Here is a 16,752-nt window from a genome sequence, read left to right as displayed (position 1 = left end):
GTTTGAAAAAGCTCTCATGCAGCGGAGACAATAGGAAACGCAGGCGAAGGGGATGAGTGGGGGGGGGGGAGTGAGGGGGGGAGACAGGACCCACCTCAGAACACAGAAAAGATTCATGTTGGCATTGTAGACAGAGAAGTCGATGAAGACCACCCGAGTACCCCGGTCTAGCCACAGCCCCTCCTGAAGGTCCCGAAGGGCATCCTCGCTGGCCTCTCGGGATCCAGGAAGGTCCAGGTAGTAGCCACCACCACCGTAGCTGGTGAGGCGGCCCCAGTGGGAGGAGCCCCCCAGCTCCTCCGGGGAGTGGTATGTCCACCTGCCACAGGAGAAGCCATCTGAGCGGGAGGTGGGAACTGGCACGAAGGCTGATATCTCAAGGCAACGGGCAGTGCGTGATGCTCTGGCTTTGCAGTACCACACATCTTATACCCCGTCTCATAGTTCATATGTACCTGGAATGGATGGTCTTGATGGAGACTAACTGTCTGAGGAGGGAGGTAAGTATTATTAACCACAGTTTGCAGATGAGGAAGCCAAGACAGACATGTGTGGGAGACTGTCAACTCCCTACATGGCTGAACTAAGGGGCTGGGGAGATAGTAATTTGTCACGCATGTGGCCACCTGGCTTCAATCCTTGACAGCACATAATGGTCCCCCGGCCCCCTCCAGCAGTAATCCCTGAGTTCAGAGTCTGGAGTAAGCCTTGAGCACGACCAAGTATTGTCATCCCCCTCCCCACCCTGCCCCTGGCCCTCCAAAATCTCAAGTGGCTAAACTGAAGTTCCGATGTAAATCTTCCCATTTTTCATAATGTCCTCTGTGACCAGGAATGACAAAGAATGTCCCATCTTTGACCCCTATTTGTTTAGTCCCCAATAAGGAAGAGCCTCATCCACGCTATCCGGGAAAGGTCCTTCCTGCTCTCAGGGTCTTGCTCTCGGGGCCACCAAATGCTTGTGCTTTCTGTTCTGTCCATGAAGTTTCCTCCCTGTCTTCCCTCTCCTTTTCCCTGTCCCAAACCCCTTTCCCCTCCTTCCTCAGCCTCCGGCTCCCTTGCTGCACCTGTCAGACTCTCCCAGCCCTCAGTCTTACGGCAACCGAAGCGCTTCACGCAGACTCTGGGCCCGTCAGGGATGTGCCTGAGCACTGTGTGCAGAGCCAGCAAGGCCAGGGCTCTGTCTGTCAACGACCGGTTTCCAGACAGTCCAGCTGGGGCTCAGAGGGTGCCTTCGGTCCCCTTCAGGCCCCAGGGCCGAGGCGACCCAACCTTGAGAAGACACGGCGGGACAGGGACTCACGCGGTGCCGTTGAGGAGCCCGTAGGGTTGCTGCTCCTCCTTGTCCGGGGAGTAGCCGTCATAGCAGCTCAGGATATCCTCGCGGAAGTCCTCATGCACCACGCAGGAGTCGTTGCGGACCCTCAGCTGCCGCAGCCGAGGCGCCCCCAGCAGCAGGTTCTCGTAATAGATGAACGAGTGGGAGCCTCGCCCCAGACTCTGGTTGTTGTACCATTTGGTCCAGTACAAACTGTCCAGTAGTGGACCCTGGGCAAACTGGACCACAGCCTGACTTGGGCCTGACCCGGCCTCCTCCTGAGCCCTGTCCTCAGACCGCCCTGTCTTCATGCCCTGACACCCTTCACCCCATTCCACTTCTGTGGGACGCCTCCCCTAACCCAGCAACCTTGACCCCCAAATAGCCTGACTTCTTATTTTCAAAGCATTTTGTGGGCCCGGGAGCGAGTGTGGGGATTACAGCGCTTACCTCGCAGGTGCCTGACCTGGCTCCCATGGCCAGCCCTGCAAGACCACTTCCCCCCACCCCCAACACCATCAGGTATAGCCCTGAAATCCCCAAGCTCCGCTGGGCATGGCCCCGAAGAAGCACAAACACAGCGTCCTCATTTCCCAGCCTTTCAACCACTTGGCTGGTTAACTGAGATTCCCCAGCCAGACCTTCAGGCCACTGAGCACCTCAGAAGGCATGAACATAAATCAAGACAAAGCTACCCACACCCTCATCCCTCAGCCAGCTTCGCCTGACCTCCCATCTGATCCAGAACGCTTTGCCTAACTCTCCTATCCCAGACTCATCGGCCTTCTGCAAGTGTGGCCAGATCCACACGCCTGACGTTTCCGACGCCTGGCATGTGGCCTCCCAGAGAAGAACGGCAGTGGGTGCAAGGGACCTCATACTCACGTCCCAGAAGTCTGCCATGCTGCTGATGGTGTGGAAGGAGACGCCGCTGTCCGCCGGGCTGCGTAAGAAGAGCTCGGACATCACTTTGGTGTAGTAGTAGGCACTGGAGCTCGTCATGCCGTAGGTCACTAGAAACCAACCCAAGACACTGCGTCCTGCCAAGTGATCCCAACCCAACGGCATTTTCCAGCAGAGACAAGACAGCCCCGGGATGACCACAGGGGCCCTTCAGCTCCACCCCACAGCTGTCTGGAAAGGCTGATGGTGGCTGTGGGAAAACCAGAGGGTGCGTGAGGGAAGTGTTGGGGCTACGAAGTCTCATCCTGTCTTCCAAACTCCCCTCAGAAGGACTGAATTCTGCTTAGTAATGTTATTCTGAAAAGTCTCTTTTCCCTTCCTGAACCCGCTCAACTTCCTAGTTCTGACTCCCCGGAGTCGACTTCACATTTTCTGCATTCTCCATCAGGTAGTTCTGTCCGTGTTTTTCCTTTCCTTAATGCCACCAGGGAAGTGCCCTCCATTCCAGAGTACTCCAAAAAGCCCTGGCCAGATACGTGACAACGGGGATGCGTCTCCTGGCCCTGACTCAGTGACACAGTTGTGGAAGGCGGAGGGAGGCTTGGCCTCTCTGCCCTGGTACACACAGATGGGCAGAGTTGTCTTTGTTAGTTTTGGGACCACACCTGGTGGCATTCAAGGTTCACTCCTCGTTCTGTGCTCAGGGTTCACTCCTAGTTCTGTGCTCAGGGTTCACTCCTAGTTCTGTGCTCAGGGTTCACTCCCGGTTCTGTGCTCAGGGTTCTCTCCTGGTTCTGTGCTCAGGGTTCACTCCTGGTTCTGTGCTCAGGGTTCACTCCCAGCTCTGTTCTCAGGGTTCACTCCTGGTTCTGTGCTCAGGGTTCACTCCCAGCTCTGTGCTCAGGGTTCACTCCTGGCTCTGTGCTCAGGGTTCATTCCCGGTGGTGCTTGGGGCACCATATTCGGTACCTGGTGTTGAGCTTGGGTCAGCCACATACAAGGCAAGTACCTTACCCCTGTACTATCTCTTCAGGCCCAACACAACTGTTTTTTGAGGGAAAAACTCAGCACAACCCCAGCTTTGAAAATTCTGGACTTTGTCCTGATGAAACGAATCTCCCTCCAGCATTATAGTGCACACACCTAGTCAAAAGCAAGCTGAAGGGCACAATGGGAAGCATGTAGGACTGTCCCTCAATTTATTTGTTTTTTGTTCAGGAGGGTCACACCTATCAGTGCTCAGGGCTTACTCCTGGTTCTGTGCTCAGGAATCACTCCTGGCAGGCCTCAGGGGGACCTTCTGGGGTGCCGGGAATCGAATTTAGTTTAGTTGCATGCAAGTCAGTACCCTGCCCACAATACCATTGCTCTGGTCACCTCTCCCTCAATTTCTTTTTTTTTTTTTTTTTTTTTTCTTTTTGGGTCACACCTGGCGAGGCACAGGGGTTACTCCTGGCTTTGCACTCAGGAATTACCCCTGGCCGTGCTCAGGGGACCATATGGGATGCTGGGATTTGAACCCGGGTCGGCCGCGTGCAAGGCAAACGCCCTACCCGCTGTGCTATCGCTCCAGCCCCTCTCCCTCAATTTCTTTGTCTGAAGTTTTCTTGTTTTAAATGAGTCTTAGCAATCCAGAGCAAAGAAAGGACTTGTGTCCTCAGTGCATTGTGTCAGGAGAGAGCTTGTTGCCTACTGTAGCATTCCAAGTGACATGGACTTGGTGCCTTGTTAAGGTGGTATCCCCCTTTGTAATTAATACTTAATTTGTATCGCGATAATTTGAAACTAGGTCAATATCCTATTACTATCTCACCCACCAGTTTTAGCAACTATTGATGACTTTTGCTTGACTCTTAGGGGTGTCAAATGATCATTTTTTTCATTCCATTTCTACTACATTTCTTTTTTTTTTTCCTTTTTGGGTCAAACCCGGCAATGCACAGGGGTTACTCCTGGCTCTTCACTCAGGAATTACCCTTGGCAGGGCTCAGGGGACCATATGGGATGCTGGGATTCGAACCTGGGTGCAAGGCTAACGCCCTACCGGCTGTGCTATCACTCCAGCCCCCTCCTTCTACATTTCTTAGCTGATATTCTATTCAAGAAGAGATTTACTTCTTCCTCATTTATCTATTTACTTGATTTTGGAGCCACACCTGGCAGTGCTCAGGGTTTATCCTGGCTCTCCACTCAGGGATCACTCCTGGCAGACCTTGGGTACCATATAGAGTGCCAAGGATGGAAACTGGGTTTGGTCATGAGCAAGGAAAGTGCCCTACCCACTGTATTATCATTTCAAGCCCCATTTATTGATTGATTATTAATTTATTCATTTGTTTTTATTTGGGAGCTATAACCAGCGATACTCAGGGGTTACTCCTAGCTCTACACTCAGGAATTACTCCTGGTGGTGCTTGGGGGACCATATAGGATGCCATAGATCAAACACAGAATGATCATATGCAAGACAAGTGCCTTACCTGTTGTATAATTTCTCGGCTCCAATTAGTTAGTTTTATATATAAACATAAAATCATGGTTTCTTATATTTTCCCTTTAAGTTGTTAATATTATGTTTTGTTTTGTAAATATGATTTTAGCTGTATTATGAAAGAATAAGTAAAAAGTTCTTCTCTTTTATTTATTTATTTATTTATTTTTTGCTTTTTGGGTCACACCCGGCTATGCTCAGGGGTTACTCCTGGCTTTTGCACATAGGAATTACTCCTAGCAGTGCTCGGGGGACCATATGGGATGCTGGGAATCAAACCCGGATCGGCCGCGTGCAAGGCAAATGCCCTACCCACTGTGCTATTGCAACCCGGGTTCGATTCCCAGCATCCCATATGGTCCCCTGAGCACAGCCAGGAGTAATTCCTGAGTGTATGAGCCAAGAGTAGCCCCTGTGCATCGCCAGGTGTGACCCAAAAGACAAAAAACAAAAGCAAACAAACAAAAAAAGAATCTTTCAGACTGAGGCAGAGAGAGCACAGCAGGTAGGTTCCGACCCAGGTCCAATCCCTGTCACCACACATGGTCCCTGAGTCCCACCAAGATTGAACCTTGAGCATAGAGCCAAGAGTAAACCCTGAACATCACTGGCTGTGGTCCCAATCCATCCCCCCAAAAGAATTTTCCACATCTTGGGCTTTTCTCCCACTATTCCATCTGGAAAGAGAGTGATTTGGAGTGAACTGGAGCTCACCCATGATGGGGGCGGGGGGGTTGGAGGGAGAGACAGAAGACGTCAGGAGAGGTCCCAGATTAGATAGAGGCTGCATCATATTCAAAAAGGAAGCATTGGGGCTGGAGTGATAGCACAGCGGGTAGGGTGTTTGCCTTGCACGCGGCCGACCCGGGTTCAAATCCCAGCATCCCATATGGTCCCCTGAGCACCGCCAGGGGTAATTCCTGAGTGCATGAGCCAGGAATGACCCCTGTGCATTGCCGGGTGTGACCCAAAAAGCAAAAAAAACAAAAATCAAAAAACAACCCCAAAGCATTATTATTTCCAATCTCCCTATTCCACTCTATTAAGTCCAAGAAGCCACTTCTCTTCCCTTTTGTGCATGTGTTGTGTTTTTGGAGGTACTTCCGCTCACTCTGGAGGTGCTCAAGGGACACTATGGTGCCAGGTACCAGTGCAGCCTTCTGCACACAGCACCTGCTCAGCCTGCTGAGCTCTCTCGCTGACACTAACTCTACTCCTTAAAAATAAAAACTCGGGGGCTGGAGCGATAGCACAGCGGGTAGGGTGTTTGCCTTGCATGCGGTTGACCCAGGTTTGATTCCCAGCATCCCATATGGTCCCCTGAGCACCGCCAGGAGTGAATCCTGAGTGCATGAGCCAGGGACTAACCCCTGTGCATCGCCAGGTGAGACCCAAAAAGCAAAATAAAATAAAATAAATAAATAAAAATAATAAAAACTCGGTCACAATGGGAGTTTCTCGGGGGCTATTCCTGGCTCTGTGCTCAGGAGTTCCTCCAGGCAGGGCTAGGGAATCATGTCATGCCCAGTTTGGTTTTTTCGTTTGTTTTTTGTTTTAATTGAATCACCATGAGATACAGTTACAAAGTTTTCATGCTTGAGATTCAGCCATACAATGATTGAACACCCATCCCTCCACCAGTGCACATTTTCTACCACCAATGTCCCCAATATCCATCCCTCCCTCCCTCCCCCACCCCCACCAATCCCAGTCCTCACCCTGCCTCTATAGCAGACAATTTCTCCAGTACTTTCTCTCTACTTTGGGGCATTATGTTTTGCTCAAATTTTCCCAGCACCATTCAAGTCTTCCTGTCAGGGGCAGACACTATTTTCCATTGCTCATATCGAATATCATGAGAGCTCTCAAGGCCGCAAAAGCAGACTTGTGCTTCTGGAATTCTAGATTGTAAATGGTTGGGTTCCAGAGACATCTCTGTAGGGCACTAATCCATTTTGGGATTCAATTGGGAGTCTCTGGACCAGGGCTGTTGGTGCCCTAAGATGGAGCCCAAGGCCGACTGTGGGCGTGACAGCCAGGCTGCTGAGCAGGCAGGGAGCCGGGGAGGGACAGCCCCGCTCTTCTGTCGCCATCTGGCCTGGAGATTTAGTCCTGACCCCGCAACCCTGGGCCTTGCTTGTGGAAACCCTTGGTCGCCGTGATTCCATCTGGAGTAGGCGGGGAGACTGCACCTGCTCCATCCATCATGGGGTGCCCCGGTGAAATTGGTTGTGCGCAGTTTGAAATCTCCCACAGGCCAGGCATATTTTGCACGCGCTTTTCCATTAAGTTTTCTCTGTCCCCCCCACACACAACTTTACTTCTAACTCAACTATATGATGACCTGTCCTCAGTATTTGGAGGATTCAAACTCAACTTTCATGGATCTAGAAAATGGGCTGGACCTGACATTTGCCAACTGAATCGATATTCCTGTATGGCCACTAGGTGGTGCTTTTTTCCTCTTTAAATTACGGCCAAGAACTGGTACTGCTTTGAATTGGTCACCAACGCTTCATAGTGGGATAACATCTCTGATTATTTTTCATGACAGTGAGTATTGTGTATTTATGTGGGCCTTCTCAGGGATCACTTTCGGTGATATTTGGGGGGGCCCATATGGGGTGCCCTAATTAATCCAGTAATGGATGTAGCTGAAGTTGAGTACATGCAAGCCAAGTGCCTTACCTCCTATACTACTTCTCCACCCTTAACTCTTGCTTTTTTGGGGGGATTTTTTGGTCATGCCTTAATTGAAGTACATATGTACAGTGTAGGATAACATTGTTTGTCCATTTAGCCTTGCCGCAGGGAACTTAGTTTACCTTAAAGCAATGTCCTTTCTGTATGGACACAGGAAGACAGTTAATGTTATGCTTTGTAGCTTGGGAGTTGATTGACACCAATAACATTTACTCTTGGGCATCTGCTTTCTCGACTCAGTTGCACTTAGTTCCTAGTACCCCCAAAGCAGGGTCCCAACGAGGGACGGAATGGACCCAGGGCAAGCTGTGAGCTACCCTGGCATCGAAATGGGCCAGGCCAAAGCACCACAATACTCAACTATAAGTTGAGAGCATGGTCATAAACAAATGTCATCATGATCCAAAAGTAACGACAAGACTAGGACCCTGCTGAGGTTAGGAAGACTAACCTGGCCTGAGGACTATGGTCTGGACTGTATAGTGAATGTCCTCAGGAAGAACCAAACTTTAAGTTTGATATGTCTCTTACTGTGCTCATACAGAACGACATTGCTAGAAATATTTGAAGTGGATTTACTACAACTATTTAGGTGGATTACTAGCTGAGGAAAGAAGAAAGGGACACACCCTCGTTGGGATCCCACCCTTGAGCTGATCGCCTAGTAATCTAAAGTAATCTCCTTAGATGAGATTTTGTTAATCTCCTGGAGGAGTGGTCTTACCCTTCTCTGTTGATTTGTTAATGTTCCGACCCACCTTTGTGTCACCACCCTGTGTGATTGCTCTATAAACTAAGACTGTAGGAGAAGTAGGCGAGAAGACAAAGAAGCAGAACGCAGGAGTGGGGAGAGAAGACACAGAAGCAGAGCACAAGGCGAAAGAGAATCAAGAAGTCATCAGAGCCAGAAGCAGGGGAAAGAAAGCACAAAGCGAGTGAGAGTCAGAGTCAGACGTGAGAGTGAGAAAGGCTGAGAGAGAGAAGCAGAAGGGGAATGGAGATTGGAATAAACTGCAGTTGATACCGGCCAGCCTGGCCCTCGTTCCTTCCTTTGCCTACCTATCACCATCCACCTCCCCAGGGTGGGGGAAGTGGTGTGAGACTACTAACTCAGGAGATATAGAGTGCCACTGCCCTTTTGTGTTTACACAGCACAGAAAAAAACAAACACACAAACAAACAACTAAGGCACTACCTTAACAGCCTAAAAACTGAGGGGCTGAAGAGATAGTACTAGGCACAAGCTTTGCACAAGCTAGGTAAGCTACACAGGGTGCTTACCTAGCTTGTGCAAACCAGGGTTCAATTGCTGGCACCCCATATGGCCCACCAGACACCACCAGGAGTGATCCCTGAGCTCAGAGCCAGGAGTAAGCCCTGAGTACCACTGGGTATGGCCCAACCCTCTGCAAAAAAAAAAAAAAAATCCTAATAAATTAGGATCTAAGTTGGGTTTGTATCTATTCGGTACCTTCTCCCCATCTAAATACTAATTCTTCCTTGTTTGTGGGGTGGGGGTGGGGGAGAGGCGGGGGAGCACCTGAGCCATATCCCGGACCCCTTACTAATCCTCACATCTGCAAACTTTGTACTTGGTGCCTCCCCTGACAGTCTGAGGAAACCGACGATGAGAATACTTCCAAATTGACACTTAGTAGATTCTATTATTTACCTAATAGATTATTTACTTAACAGATATTACTTATTTTAGTAGATTGTATTGTTTCTCCAATGGATTATTCTAGAGGCAAATGTTATTCATTAAACAAACATTCCTCAATGTCTGCCATAGGCAAAACACTCTGCATAGTGTCATTGGTTTCTACCCTCAGAACATCTAGATCTCAGGGAACCAGAGAAATAGGACAAAGTTATTTGCTTTGCATGCAGCTGACCCAGGTTCTATCCCTGGCACTCCATCCTGTCCCCTAAACACTACTGGAGTGATTCCTGAGTATAGAGCCAGGTGTAAGCCCTGAGAACAGCTGGGTGTGGCTCAAAAACAAAACAAATTCTTGGGGGCTGGAGTGACAGCACAGCGGGTAGGGCATTTGCCTTGCGCGAGGCCGACCTGGGTTTGATTCCCAGCATCCCAATACGGTCTCCTGAGCACCGCCAGGGGTAATTCCTGAGTGCAGAGCCAGGAGTAACCCCTGTGCATCGCCAGGTGGGACCCAAAAAAAAAGCAAAAAACCCACAAGAAAACAAAACAAATCCACCTAGGTTCCAGGATGAACTTATCATTGTCAAATGAGCACAACCTTTGGAGCCCAGCAGGTTCAAATCCCAGCTCTGTGACTTCCATTTAGACAGGCTCTGGGTTTCTTATCAAATAAATAGGCAATAAAATGCCTGCTTATAAACTGTGATGACTGATGCGTTCAGTATAGTAGGTACTCAACAAATAGCTGTTAGTTACCCTACTATATAACTCCCAAGGAACAAGGACCATAATTTATCAATTTAGCATAGTATGTGATATTTAGTAGGTTCTTGTGTTTGTTGGACTGGACCAAAAATGGAAAAAAATTTAAATTGTAATGGTTAGAACAAAATAAGTGAATAATTCTAAACATGTTTTCAAATCATGAATAGAGCGTTATGATTCCCTATTGGCTCGTAGCAGGAATGTCATCAAAATAATTAAGGCGATCCACTTAGTAGCTGTTGGAAAGAGGTTGGAACATTCTTTAGTCCAAGGAGGAGAACAACGACTTCATCTAAGTCTTGAGTAAGAAAAAAGAAGCCAGTCCTTGGTTGGCATAAGAGACGAGCTTGGTCAGCCAGTGAATCCTTACACAATATGTGGGGGCGGGGCAGGTGGAAATGATGCTAGCAGAGTTCTCCCAAATAAACCATTATCCGAAACTTCAGATGAGGGGTGAAAGAGATAGTACATGGGTAAGGTGCTTGCCTTGCACACTGCACCTTCTATGATCCCCAGCACCACATATGATCCCCTGAGTGCTGCCAGGAATGATCCCTGAGCAGAGCCAGGAAGAAGTCTTGAGCACAGAGCCAGGAATAAGCCCTGAGCACCACCAGGCGCAGCCCCAAAACAAACCAAAAAATCCCAGAACTTCGGGTGCATATGAGTTTTTGAGGCTGTAGTAATCTGAGCCCACAAGCAAGGACAGAGGAGGTCCAGCATAGCTAGATGGGGGGATGATTCCAGTCTCTATGTCTTTCTACCTCTTTTTATAAATGCATTGATATGTCTGAGCATGCCTCAGAGTCCCCCAAAAGGGATTGGTGGAACCCCGGTGGCTAGATGGGGTTGAATAATTTGCACTTCTATTAATGTCCCATGTAATGCTGATGTTAGGAATCCCAGAGCCACATCTAGAACCACCGCCTTAATCTGTTACAGTTGAATCCCACTTTTCTTTGACAGACTTTCCAAGAAGATAGGTTTTGCAGTGTCTGCTTCAATGATTTTCTAGACCAGTCTGGAAGAATCAAGTCTCTTCCAGAACTTCCTAAACCACCCTTGAGTTGGAAGCTTTTAACAAACTACCACCTCTTATGGTAACCTTCCTTCTCCTGGACCAGGGGAGATTTTCTGAATCCTTTGTGGCAGAAGAAGGCTAAAAACAAGAATGAGTTGGCCTCTCCCGCTGCCTCCCTCTCCTCACCCCAACCCCCTCATTTCTACTCGGGTAATAAAGATCATTGCTGTACTTTACCACAAATAACCAGCTTGTCTAACTGGATCACCTGGTTCAGAGACTTCTGGATGGGCAGCTTATCTGTTCCCTCATCAACCTTCTCCATATCAGGAGAAAAAGGACCAGAGTAGCAATTTGTTACCTCCAAAGACCTATTACGCATCCTCTGCTAAGTGCTTGGCATGCCGTTTTCATTTAATCCTCCACAACCCCTGTGTGTTTACGTGCGATTCTGATCCTTATTTTTCAGGCTCCAGGAGTTAGAATAACTTGTCCAAGGCAAACAACGCATGGAGCCAGGATTCAAGCGCAACTCCACTGGCCTCCACAGCAGACTCATTCTGTTCTGCTCCAAGGACACGTCGTCAGCATCCAGGAGGCACAAGTGTCAGGAGGGAAAACACAAGCTCCCTACAAGCAGACCTTTCTCATCGCCTGTGCTTGCCCTTATGAAACGGCTTGTTTCACAAACATTCATTTCACCCATGGGAAGAAGATCAGCAGAGAACTGTTTTCTGGGGGTTCCTGATTGGGAGAGGGGTGGGGTTCCTGTACTGGCTGGTCTTCTTTTAAGATCCAGCGAAGGACCAAAATTGTCCTGTTGTTTCAAAAGGTGACATTAGACCAGAATGTGGGTGGAAGCTGGGAGGAGTCATGATTCAAATCGACTGTTAGGAGTCAAGTACATTACTCACTTTTCGATGTGGCGAAGGCCTAGTCCCTGAAAATTTTCAGACACTGAACAATGATTGCACATTAAAAAGTGGTTCAGAAATGGGTTAATGGTTCTATTATCTGATGCAGCATATCTGATTTTTTTCTCTTGGGCAGAAATTAATTTCTCCTATACAGAATATATCATGTTTCTTAACCTTGACTTCAGATCAAGTTCACGTTTGCTGAATAATAACAGCAATCACCATTATTTACACTTATTAGTCAATAGACTTTGTATACATTGTCACCCATAATACTGGGGGGAAAGAACCTCATAAAGTTGAAACCATTATCTAACTTTTAAGTAAATAAGTGATATCTAGAATTTTGTTAAATAATCTTTTAAAACATCACATAGCAAGCAAGGAGAACCTGGATTCAAATATCAAAGAACTAGAATTTAATAATTAATCATTCTCTGCAACACCAATATATCTCTCTCCAACTCTAAATCCTTCTAATTAGGTCCTTGATTCTCTTTCCCTGCCAAAATAAATCTATCCAATGTTTGGGATTGTGCAAGTTTATAGGGTGTCCTTATTTAAAAATAAACACACCACTAACTCTGTTAGGGACCAAGGAGATGACTCAAAGGGCTGGAGCACAAGTTCTTTGTGGGAAGCCTGTGTTTGATCCCTGGCATAGCATCATTCCCTCTGGGCACCAGTAGGAGTGACTAAGAAAAACAAAAACAAAAACAAAAAAAGGAAAGGAAAAAAATTTTGAATAATGTAATATATGAGCTAGGAGATGAATTGTGAACAATCACCATTTTATAAGATGCTTCAACCTTTTTCATTCTGGAGACTGTAAATGGATGATTGTATATAGATCTGTATCAAGAGTGATGCTCTAGGCGCTGGAGAGATAATACAGGGGTTAAGGTGCTTGCCTTAGATGCAGCAGACCTGGAGTCGATCCCCGGCACCACGCGAGGTCTCACAAGCCCCACCAAGAATTATCTCTGAGCACAGCACCAAGAGTACGTCCTGAGCACTGCTATGTGTGGCCCCCCCAAACAAATAAATAAAGAGATCCATGAACCCCACAGTTTAAGATCAAGGTTCTAAGAATCCAAGGTGAGAACTCAGTGGGTTAGAGTGCATGCTTTGCTTGTAGGAGTCTCAGGTTCAGCCTCTAGTATGGTCCTCTGAGCTCTGAGCCAGGAGCAGCCCCTGGAATCACTGACTGTAGCTCTCCCCCAAACAAAACACAATTAAAAAATTAAGAAAAACAATCGCATTATAATATAGATGTGTTCCAAAGAATGAAAAGGTCATATGCACAAAAATATTATCTGAATTGTTAATATTATTTTTTAAAATTTCAAACTAAATGTTCTACAGAGAGATCACAGATAAGTAAACCATGTTATTGAGCGACTTCACAGAATATGAGATAGCCATTGAAGATAAGTAAACCATATTATTGAGCTGCTTCACAGAATATGAGATAGCAAAAGTGTTTCCATGCTCTCATTGAAGTTACCATTGGGGGAAGGGACAGAGTACAGCTGGTAGGGCTTTTGCCTTGCATGTGGCCAACCCAGGTTTGATCTCCAGCATCCCTTACGGTCCCGGAAGCACCACCAGGAGTAATTTCTGAGTGCAAAGCCAGGAGTAACCCCTAAGCATCACTGGGTGTATCCTTCCCACAAAATGACATTTTAAAAATATTAAGTATATGAATCAGAGAGATATTACAGCAATAATGTACTTGCCTCACACACAGACTACCCAGGTTTGATCCCTGGCACCATGTATGGTCCCCCAAGCACCTCCAGAAGTGATGCCTGAGCACAGAGTCAGGAGTAGCCCTGAGCACCACTGGGTGTGGCTCGAAAACCAATGAAAAAAATTAATGGCATGATTTCTCAGAAAAATGGACTGATAAAAACTCTGCTACTGTCTGATCATCTCTAGAGGTCAGTGGATAACTTTAATATGTCTGTGCCAATGTCTACATTCATTAAAGTATATTATCATTGGGCTGGTAATCTTGTCATCAGCCACCATCCAGACTGCATATCCTTCTCTCCCGGAAGGGAGCATAACATGACACTCGCCATAACCATGCTGCAGACCCCGTGCCAGGCTGTTTCACTCAGGGTGTCCCGAATGGGGGGGGGGGTGGCGGTGAGAGCCCTCCCCACCTCAAGAGACCCAGTCCCGGCAGCTGAAAACCTCCAGAACTCAACCACCACCATGCTCATGGCTCCTCTCCAACGCTCAGGCCAAGCCTCACCCACAAGTGAACCGATTCCTGGACCGACCATGTGGCCGCATCTGCCACTGTGCGAAACTTTAAACCACACACCCTACCCATACTCCAAGAGTACTGCACCACATTTGATGGGGTTCAAAATAGGAGGCAACCAATCTTAGAGAGAAATTTTTTTTCATATATATGAAAGCACACAAGGCTTTATATACATATAAAGGGTTTATATACATATATATATATATATATATATATAAAAGTACACAAGGCTCAACCTTTAACAACATATTAGTGATCTCTTATAGCAGGGCCTAATGGCCCTTGGGTGAAGTACAACAAGCTGCACTCTTTCTTCTAAGGATACTATTTTGTAGCATTTTCAGTGTTGTTTTTGTTTGGTTTTTTGTTTTTTTCTGTTTTGGGTCACACCCGGCGATGCACAGGGGTTACTCCTGGCTCGGCACTCAGGAATTACTCCTGGTGGTACTCGGGGGACCATATGAGATGCTGGGAATCCAACCCAGGTTGACCACGTACAGGGCAAACATCCTACCTGCTATGCTACCACTCCAGCCCCTCAGTGGATTTTTTATAATAAACAATACAAAATATATTTTTTCGGTCCTACTTTGGGGTAGGTATTGAGATTCGGGATGGAAACATCCAAAATATGGTGGTAGGAAGGTGTAATGGTGGTGGGATTGGTGTTTGAATATTAAATGTAATCAAATATTGTGAACTACTTTATAAAATAAAAAAATTAAAATACAATATCATTAAGATAAACCTTATCTTCAAGGGGACTTGCTAACCAAGTCAAGGGGTGATGCTATTCTAGGATCTCAAGGTTTTTCAAGCTTTATTTCTTTGGGGGCTTTGGGAGGAAGAGGGCTGGTCAGGAGGGCTGGGTCACACTCAGTGATGCTCAGTACTCCTGGGTCTGTGCTTAGGAATCACTCCTGGCAGTGCTTATGGAACCATATGGGTACCACGGATCAAACTGGGCTTGGACGTGTACAAGGCAAGTGATTACCCACTGTACTATCTTTCCCATTCCACAAGTCTTTATTTTTGGGTAAATGCAGATATCCAAAATATCAGCCAGGGCCAGAGATTGTATAGCGGGCAGAGCGCTTGCCTTGAACTCAGCCAACTCATTTTCAATCCTTGGCATCCCATATGGTCCCTAAATACTTCCAGGAGTAATTCTGTTTTCTCTCTTTCTTCTTTTCTTTTCTTTTCTTTTCTTTCCTTTTCTTTTCTCTTCTTTTCTTTTCTTTTTTTTTTAATTGAATCACCATGAGATAGAGCATTGCAAAGCTTTTCATGATTGGGTTTTCAGCCAGACAATGTTCCAACACCCATCCCTCCACCAGTGTGCAACTCCCAGCATGAAAGTCCCCAGTTTCCGTCCCAACTACCACCAACTCACCCCAACCCCAGCCTGCCACTGTAGCAGGCACCTTTCTCTTCTCTCTCTCTCTCCTTTATCTAACTACCCTCCAAGAGTAATTGTTGTGTGCAGAGCCAGGAGTAACCCCTGAGTATTGCCAGGTGTGACCCCCCCAAACAAAACAAAACAAAACAAAACAAAAAGAAATGATCAACATATATACTTATGAACATTTTTATATTTGTATATATTATAGACATATATACTTCTATACTTGTCTATACTGTATACATAAAATTTGCCTTTGTGGAGGGCTGAAGAGATAGCACAGCGGGTAGGGCATTTGCCTTGCACGCAACTGACCCGGGTTCGATTCCCAGTATCCCATATGGTCCCCTGAGCACCGCCAAGAGTAATTCCTGAGTGCAAAGCCAGGAGTAACACCTGTGCATCACCAGGTGTGACCCAAAAAGGAAGAAAAATTGCCTTTGTAAGGGCTAGAGCAATAGTACAGCGGGTTGCTGCCAACCTGGGTTCAATCCCTAGCATCCTATATAATTCCTGAACACTGCCAGGAGTGATTCCTGAGTGCAAAGCTAGGAGTATACCCTGAGCACCTCTGGTATGATAAAAAATCAAATAAATAAATAAAATTTGCCTTTATAGAATGAGAGTTTAATAAGAATTTTAAGGGAGATATACAGAAGACAAGTCACTCTAATTTTTTTAGTATGGGCCTCTCCCAGCAGTGCTGGGAAGGGCAAGATTTGGTGCCTGGGCTGGAACTTAGAGTCTTTCCCAGGTTAGGCATGAGCTCTAACTCCCATGGGAGCCATCTCTCCAGCCCAAGAATTCTCATTTTTGACATGTTGTCCGTCATGGCATTTCATATCACCTGTTCTTTCCTGAGCCATCAGCGTCTTGCTGCCTGGTGCTTTACTGTAATCAATAGTGAGAGCTACACGACCAAGTTGTGTTTTCTGCTTTGCTTTGTCTTCCAGGCCCTTCTATTCGGCTCTCATGTTCAGCACTCTCACCCCAAATTCTCCTGCACACATTAGTACAAGATCAAATCAGGGCGAGCCACGTGCAAAGCAAATGCCCCCTGCTGTACTAACGCTCTGACCCTATTCCTCATTTCTTTGGCTAAGTCTTTCTTATCATAGTGTAATGGTGCCCAACTTTATTGCATCTGTGTTTTTGTAACGTCAGTTGGCTCTGATCCCTCTTAGGTGGGGCACAAATACGTTGTTATTAAAGAACTATGACTGTAATAATTATTTTTAATCATCATCATGAGCCTGGCTAGCAACATGACCGTATCTCTTCCTTTGTTTGT

At 46.8% G+C, this 16,752-nt stretch overlaps 1 protein-coding gene across 1 annotated transcript in view; it reads right to left on the bottom strand.

Annotated features, from left to right (window-relative positions):
- PKD2L1 (polycystin 2 like 1, transient receptor potential cation channel) overlaps window positions 1-16,752 on the bottom strand; it is a 57,815-nt gene that overhangs the window by 9,363 nt on the left and 31,700 nt on the right. The window contains exons 3-5 of the mRNA XM_012934451.2: window positions 2,204-2,331; window positions 1,304-1,557; window positions 95-319 (exon numbers count right to left, since the gene is read on the bottom strand). Coding sequence (XP_012789905.2) covers window positions 95-319; window positions 1,304-1,557; window positions 2,204-2,331 — 607 coding nt within the window. The remainder of the gene's footprint in view (window positions 1-94; window positions 320-1,303; window positions 1,558-2,203; window positions 2,332-16,752) is intronic.

The sequence above is a fragment of the Sorex araneus genome, chromosome 11, assembly GCF_027595985.1.
Source record: "Sorex araneus isolate mSorAra2 chromosome 11, mSorAra2.pri, whole genome shotgun sequence".
Classification (NCBI taxonomy): domain Eukaryota; kingdom Metazoa; phylum Chordata; class Mammalia; order Eulipotyphla; family Soricidae; genus Sorex; species Sorex araneus.
This window is presented reverse-complemented; position numbering and strand designations above follow the sequence as displayed.